This window comes from Impatiens glandulifera, chromosome 9 (genome assembly GCF_907164915.1).
Source record: "Impatiens glandulifera chromosome 9, dImpGla2.1, whole genome shotgun sequence".
Lineage (NCBI taxonomy): Eukaryota > Viridiplantae > Streptophyta > Magnoliopsida > Ericales > Balsaminaceae > Impatiens > Impatiens glandulifera.
Window position 1 is genome coordinate 38,046,982 of NC_061870.1, and position 8,624 is coordinate 38,055,605.

The 8,624-nt window shown below is 32.0% G+C and overlaps 2 protein-coding genes across 2 annotated transcripts; both read right to left on the reverse strand.

Annotated features, from left to right (window-relative positions):
* Positions 1–344: 344 nt before the first annotated feature.
* On the reverse strand, positions 345–2,809 carry LOC124914629 (protein PSK SIMULATOR 3). The gene has a single exon (XM_047455220.1). The coding sequence runs from the start codon at positions 2,199–2,201 to the stop codon at positions 483–485; it is 1,719 nt and encodes a 572-aa protein (XP_047311176.1). The 5' UTR covers positions 2,202–2,809; the 3' UTR covers positions 345–482.
* Positions 2,810–7,296: 4,487 nt separating this feature from the next.
* Positions 7,297–7,840, reverse strand: LOC124916726 (uncharacterized protein At4g14450, chloroplastic-like). The gene has a single exon (XM_047457479.1). The coding sequence runs from the start codon at positions 7,786–7,788 to the stop codon at positions 7,474–7,476; it is 315 nt and encodes a 104-aa protein (XP_047313435.1). The 5' UTR covers positions 7,789–7,840; the 3' UTR covers positions 7,297–7,473.
* Between the last annotated feature and the right edge of the window lie 784 nt (positions 7,841–8,624).

Genomic DNA, 8,624 nt, shown 5'->3' on the forward strand with positions numbered 1-8,624 from the left:
CAACAATCAACTACTTAGTTAGTGATATACTCATATCACTTGTCATTATTTATAACACTATTATTTCAAAACCAAATGTACCATGCTATTAATTTTTATTTATTGAAATGTTTGTCAAACTTTAATACTTTCATCTAAATAAAGCTTGACCTTTAATCCGGTTATTTTATTGGTCAATTTTAGTTACTTGTGAGCATGCGGAAGTTGTATATTTAGTCCCTGAGAAACTAGGTTGAATACAAAATGATCTCTAAGCTTACAGAATCGAACAAATCAGATTGAAGGAGTTAAGATTTGGGGGCTGACAGATGTTATAATAATAATATATGATATATATGAAGAAGGAATACAGCTAAATAAATATATATACTGAGTTACTGAGTGACCAAATATCTTTCTTTCCAATTTCAATGACACAACAACAACAAAAACAAAAACAAAACAAAAGCAGCAGCAGCAGCAAAGATCTGATCTGATCTGATCTATGGATGATGATGGTCTTCTATTTGCCAATCTGTACAATTATCAAAATCAAAACTACTAGAACAATCCAAAAGAGCAGTCTGCTGATGTTCATACCGACATATATAGTTCAATCCCACAAGCAGTTGGCAGATAGCTTCCTCAGTCTTTTTCCTATCAGCAAAATACAAAGTCTGTAGCAGAAGAACATTCGTCCGAGACACGATCTGCTGCTGTTCAAAGTTACGCTCGCTCTGCCACCTTATCATGTTATGCGCTAAAGGAGCCAACCAGTTCAGAACATTATCCAGCTTCTCTTTCCAATCATGGGCAAGGGGAGCGTCGAATATCGCCAAAGACTTTAGATAAGACTTCAGCTTCGTTTTCAAAGACATTCTCAGACTGCTCGGAAGCATCTGGTATAGATCGTCCCTAGCTTCCTCCCCTATCAAATGTGGGTAACGAAGTAATTTCTCTATAATCATTACCACGTTTGCGTAATGCAGTGCCAGAGCCGACCCACCCACTGTTGACGAAAGGGCGTACTTCGACAGCCTACCTTTCGGGCTCAGAACTGAGGCATTTGCATTTGGTACTGTATTCCATTTAGAAAAACTACCTGTTGTTGTCCCAATGTGGTCTCTGTTCAGAACCGAGGCAGAATTCGGTGTATTCCATTTACAGCAGCCCGATGTTGGGCTGCGATTCATGTCATTTTCTTCTTCATCGTCTTCTGAAATTGAACTGCTCAAACTAATACACTCCATGAACAATCTTCCTGGACCAGTCCCACATGCGAAGTTGAAATCTTCGGCTCGAAACAGAGACACCTCAGGCCTGCGAGAAGAAGGATGCATCTTGCTATTTCTCACGGTTCGATCAGTCACAGCTCTTTCAACCGCGCCTAATCGGAAACTTGTTCTTGAGCTGTAAGTACTGACACCGTCGTTGAATTCTGAAGGGGAAACGGAACAACCGGGAGAAGATTCTCTCATGAAAATGGCATCTCCGAAAGCTAATCGAATCCGGACATATACAGTGCAGATAGTCCTGGCCAGCAATTCTACAACCTTATCATAGGATTGATTCCAGAGAGAAATGTTCTTGAGATGTCTCACATCCTGTTTCTGCCACATGAGCTTTTGTTCGAACACCTTCCGGCTCTCTTCATGTTGATTCAGCTGAAACTTCTTCAATGCCTGCTCCAACTCATCCAGAACCGCCAATTCGTTGTAAAGCTTCGCGGTGGAGCTAACGTACCTCTCCATTTTCTTCACCATAGCTTCCATGTCCTTGACTAAAAACTCCAATGCCCTAACATTGATTGCCCCACTAACTAGATCGCCGAATACATGCTCGAACCCTTGAAGGGCTGGTAACGAACATTTTTTCCCCAGCCTTGAGATAACGCCGGCGACCCGGTTCAGGTCGTCGAGTTTTTCTGCGACGGTGAGCTCTAGAAGGTAAGACTCATCGGAGGAAATGAGGTATTTCATTCCTTGGGACTTGAAGATCTCGTTTTTTAGTTTGGAGACCTCGCGGTCGGTTACGGACTTGTGGAGATGAACGGTTTTGGAAATAACATTGGCAACTTCAAAGGATAAGATTCCTATGGTTTCTCTGTTTACTGGGTGTTTAATGCTTTCTGTTCTCTTAGTGGGTTCTGCGAGGAAAGTATGCTTGAGATTCGAACTTACCTGGTTTCCCATTTTCTTGAGAAAAGAGGGCTGAGCCACCATCGCCCTTGCGGCATCCAGGAAGGAACCTAGATCTGATTCCGAAATTTGGAAAGTAATCGATCGGAAGAAGGCAGAGAGAGAGAGAGAGAGAGAGTCAAAGAGAGTGATTATTTCTGAAGTGGGTAGATTTGCAGTGAATGATGCAAAGGGGGAAGATGGTGGAGAATGAAGTTAGTGCTGGAGAAAGTAGAGACAAGGTGTGAATCCGCGTGGGTTTGGAGTATTAAAGGCTGCTGCAATGGCGGAATCGCATTTTAAAGTGGCGTGAAAAGAGGAGCAGAGATAGCAATCGATTGAAATGGGCACTTGACGACGCAGTGAAGGAGACAGAGCTGAGAAAGGAAGGTGTGACGACGATGGAGTGAAGGGAAAAAGGGGATGGCAATCGATTGATCGATCGCTCGCTCGCTAAACGGGAATCATTAAATTTCTTCTCTTTCTTTTGCTCTGTGAAGTCTTGAAATTGTTGTTGTAAGGATTATTTGAAAAGGGGAAGAAAATGGAGTTGGAACGGCGGGGGGAAGAAGAGTTTGAAGATAGCTACAGCTGCTGCAACTGCTCCATCATTTCCATCCAACCCAACTCCGCACTTCTTTCTCCCTTTTTCTTTTCTCTTCTCTTTAACAATCAAACAAACCTGGTCCTCCAATTTTTTTTAAACAAAAATAAAATTAATTGAGATTTGTGTTCTATTAAAATAATAAAAAAGTTAATATTTCTAAATATAATGTGTGGGTATTTTATATGTTACAAAAATAGAAGACATTTCAAATAGTATTAGTTTAAAATCTTATCTTTAACTAGTTTTTATTTCTCCATTTGTTTATAGTTTATATTTGGATGATTTGTTTTCAAAATGGTGAATGGTAATACAAATTAAATTTTATATAGAAAACGAATGAGACAACTAACTAACCAACCAAATCTAATTGAATTCCTTTTCTAACAACAAGTAGTCAACTGTCCCACCTTAAAACTAATGTCAACTCAACTCTCAGAACAACTCCAACCAAATTTACAAACACCAAATCATATAAAAACTAGTTTACACAAAAACTATGATTTTCGCGATGAATAATGTATGTAGGAAGGGCAGAGGGTTATTTTTCTTTTATTGAGGAAGTGGGGCTGAATTGGAAGGTGGGTATCATCAAATATAGGAGAAGAGCTGGAGTTGAGTTGTTGAACTCCATTTAATGATTTTAAGCGGCCATTTATTTCAATCTATTCTTCAATTTCACTATTAAAAGTTTTAAAAAAAATGGAATCTATAATAAAGTACTTGTCACAACTCAGAACAGACAGTATGCTATTTGTATTAGATTTGAAATCAATACCTCAAAAATGATATGGTTGGGCGCCAGATTCGTTTATTTTGATTTTTTTTAACCAGTAATTATATTTTCTTTATGTGTTGTTTCTTTCATAAAAGGTTCATTGATTAAACTTTTGTTGCGTTTAATTTAATGTTGGTTGATCAATGACACTCAAACACTGTTTTTATTTATTCTAATCTAATTAAAGTAGTATGCCTAACATTTCATAGTGCCACTATATGAAATTGGTACTAAATTAATTAGAAAATGGGGGTGGTTTCTCATTATATATATATTATGAGGAAAAAAGAGAGAAGAATGTATGTGATGTAACAGACTTTAGTGGGAGTTGGTACTTTTTTTTATATATAGCTTCCTTCTCGCATATTTTGTAGTCAAAAGAAATAAAAAAAAGGTTGACAGATAAACACAAATAGAAAATACAAATGATAATATGAACAAATACTTTAAAAAATATAACAAAATGTTACTCTTTATATTGATCGACAAGATGAGATTTGCTAAATCATTTAAATTGGAATCAAACAAAGCTTAGCCATGAATTAAGAAGGAATATTTTGGGGATTGATGATAAATGTAGAAAAAACATTAAGTTGGGTCCTACGTTACGTGCGTACCTTATTCTAAATTTATAACCTAGATCTCATAAGCTTACTTTCTTATTCAAATTTTGAATTATATGGCGCTTTCTATCTTATTTTCCTGTTTTTAAGTACAACACAAGCTATGTATATAACATATATATATATATATATATATATATATTAATATATATTAGATTTAGTGCTTTAAAAAATGAAAGTCATTTTAGCTAATTAAGTGAGTTATGGATTAAAAATATATGTCATATATTTATTTTATTCTTTTGAGACCTGAGAATTAAAACATACACTCTTTTAGCTTTTTAAAAGTTTTTTTCACTTAGAAGAGTCCATCGTTACAAGTTTCATGTTATAGTTTGCCATATAACACTCATGGACTTGTTTGATGTGGTTTATTTAATATTTTATTTGAATCTAATCACATAAACCATTTTTTTTTATTTATCAACCAAAACACTTTTAATTATTCTTTATATATTTTAAAGTACTCTACTATCGTATCCCCGGAAAGTGCTAGTTTCGTTTTAGAAATTAGAACTATACTTAGGGATATTGATATTTTATTCAAATAGTTTAAAAACATTTTACCTACTTATTTTTTTCTTAAATAAACCTATGATAGAAGAATAGTAATGATTTTAAACTTTGACATTTTCGTTGTGAAAAGAAACTTAATTAACTTAGGGGGTGATCGAATAAGAATTTAATATTTTAAAATGTTACCAGGAATAAAATGAAGATATTTTAGTTCAGAACAAATATTTGATTTAATTGAATTAAATCCAATTTGTTTTTTATTAAGGGTTATTTTGATTTTTTTTATAGTAATTAATTTTGAATATTTATGTCAGACAATTAAGATATTTTTATTACTTAATATTTTAAATTTTTATAAAATATTGATAATTCAGATGATGCAATGGATGAAGTTATTATTAAAGTACTGACATTATTTTGTTTTGAATTAAATTCAAACAATCACTGAATTTTCCATTATTGTCGGTTTCATATTAATTTATTTAAGTAAAAAGTCTATGACTAAGTTTGGGTAGGTGATTTAAGGGCTTTAGCCATAATTTTGCGATGGGTATAATTATAAAACACATATTTCATTTTGAGAAATGATTATGTGAGGGAATTTGGTGAGGGAATGACGTGGCATTATCTTATTCGCTGAAAAAATCAAATAATTTCTCTCTTTTCTCTATTTCCTCTCACTTTTACATTTTTTAACCAATGAAGGTGATGCCACGTCATTCCCTCACTAAATTCCCTCGCTCTATCACTCCTCTTTCATTTTATGAGAACATGCCGTGTTTAGATTTGCTAAAACAGATAATATATTTATTTTACTGTAATGATATTTTCATGCTATAAAAGTATTGATAAATTATTATATACTTAGAAACTGAAATGATTAAATGAAATAAAGTAATCAATTAAGACTAGAATAGTAAATTAAGAAGCAATATCAAAACTATCTTAAGTCGAATTGATTGTTGAACTAATAATTGGATGACACCCATCCCATAAAAGAAAGAAAGAAAAAAAAGTTAACAATGATAGCCAATAATCAGTCAAAGTTGGTAAATTTAATTAGGACTTATTTAAAATTTTAATTTGCATATATAGGAGGATCATTGCACCAATTTTTTTTTTATTATTATTTTAAAACAAAATTCTGTTTGTGTTTCAAAAATAAATTCCAAAAAATATTTATTCAATAATAATTGATGAAAAAGAAGAGAATTTCAAAACACATTTTTCTTTCTTTTCAGACAGACAGGTGGGAACATTAATAAAAAAAAAATGATCAATGTTGATTTGCTAATAGTAATCGGTAAGAAGATAAGACAGGTCAAAACGCAATTATATTCTAACATGGTCAAATATGCAATTATACTATTGCAGTATGAATGCCTGGAAATAAAATTATAAGACTTTTTTGTGTTGTAATTAAATAATAGTGGAATACTTTATTTTATTTTTCAAATTAATCTGCTAACTTTTTAAGTTATATATTCAAATTTTTCTTTCCGCCTATATGTACATTCAAAGTTCAATTTAGTCCGCTTCTTTTAAAGATCAATGAAAAAAAAATATTACTTACAAAATACACTAATTTTTGGTAACATGATACACATTTTAAATCCAAAACCTATTTAATAAGATTATGTTTGAAAACAAATTGGATAAAATACAAGTATTCAAAGAATAGTAGACTTATTGAACATTTAGTTTTAATATGAAAACAATCTCGAGGTTAAATAATATTATGGATAAAAATAATTTTCCACAAAAAAATATTACAGATAAAATTGATTTTTTTTTTAAAGAAATTTGGTGATAATTAAGCTCCCCTAATAAGATCTAACATACTTTTAGCACATGATTAATTCAAATAAAAGCACCTAACACACATTTATGTATTTAAAATAATTATTTGTAGTTTCCCTGTTATTTTTTTCAAAAGGATTTTGGCATATAAGTAAGTTCGACGGTTTCTTTTAACTAAATAAAATAATTTAGATAGTAACTCAAAACATATCAAAATAATTTAGATAGTAACTCAAAACATATCCTTGCATCAATTCAAATTTTGCTGAAACTACCTAATTAAGGACTCGTGTATCACTCAATGAATCTCAATAATACTTCACACAAGACTATATATACAAATCACTCATCGACAATTCAAAAATAAATGAGTTACCGATTCAACATTTTCGTGACATATACGACTAATCATAATATCTGTTAGAAATATTATCTAGTTTTATCTAGTTGTTAATTATAATTAAATATTTGATTGATATATATCAATTTGTATATTAAGGCCTTGTTCGTATTTGAGTTTTTAAAATAACCCAACCAAATCAATTGTCACTTCACTCTCCCTCTCATCCTTCAGATCAATCAAGTCATTAACCAAAATACTAAAATACCCTTTATTTTAAATTATAATTATTTATTTTATTTATATATATCAATACCCCTCTAAGACTTTTTACCAAAAAAAACATCATCATTTCCTTAAAATTATCACCAATCATTACCAATAATCATTTTTCTCTCTTTCCAGGTTATTTAAATAACCTGGACCGAACAAGCCTAAGGAAAGTAGAGGGATATTTTTCCTATTCGTCTCCATCTTACTATATACAATCTCTGTCTTGTATAGAAAAATTGACGAGAACTGAGAGGCTTTTGTACAAATAATCATAAAGAGTGAGAAAACAAATATAAAATTCTACAAATGAAAAGTGGACTGACTGATTGTACATAACATATATAAACGTGTATACAACATATATATGTGTACTTACTTACGACCTATCCTTGGCTGCTGCCTGCAGTACAAATAAAAGGCACCATTAGAGGAGGAGTCGATTCGTAGGAAAAAGGAGCCGCCGGATGCTGCCATTTCTTGAAGATGACCGGCTTCTCCTCCGGCTCTTTCTCCGGTTGATTTCTAACCTCTTCCGGCCAGTCACGCGCCTCCGGCGAAGCCACGAGTGGCGAAAGGAGAGGAATGACAACGTTCCAATTAGAGAGAGGACTAATCTTTATCGACGCCGGAGCCCTGCTCTGTAGTCGACTGGATTGTCGCCGCCGTGCACCGGAACTTCTCGTCTTCGTCTCAGCCATTAACGTACGTAGTAGATAAGATATGAGATTTAGATTTAGATTGAAAGATGATAATAATAATAATAATAATAGAATAGAAACAGAGAGATTATATATATATATAGGTGGAGGTCGGTCAAAGTCAAAGTTTAGAGTTTTCCGGTCTTTGCTAATCAAATTTATTTAATTATTTCTTCTCTTTCACACTTTTTTTTAATATTTACTTATATATTTTTAATAATGTAATTGCCAGGCTTTCGGCTGAGGAGGCGTAAATATATTTTAATATTTAGCCACTTCAATTATAAAATTAACTTTTTAATATATTTTATTAATGAAAGGTATTTATAAACATTATTAATTTATAATAAATTTAATTTTGAATTTAAATAGTTTTTTTAGATAATAGTAATTTTTTAGAATGGTTAATAACATTCTAAAAAAGAAAAAAAAAATATATATATTAATGTGATATAAAAATGATGTATAAAAATGGTAGTTTATACAATAATTCACCTTTTCACTACTATAGTATAGTTTGATGGATTTAAAACATCATCAAACGGCTGTAATTGAGTTACGTGGTGACTTACTGCCCATAGAAGAATATTATGGGCACACACGTGGTTTCAGATATATTATTAATTAAGCTGGGGTAAGTTTTTTAACTTTAGCGGAAAAATGTCAATTTTATCACTGAACTATAATGGAATATTCACGTATATTACTGAACTAATTTTTGTTCGTTCATACCACTGAAGTTGAAATTAATATTCATCTATGTCACTACTCCACCAAACCTTTAACCCCGTTAAGTTTCTGTTAAATGAAACGACATGTAAAATTGACATTTTATC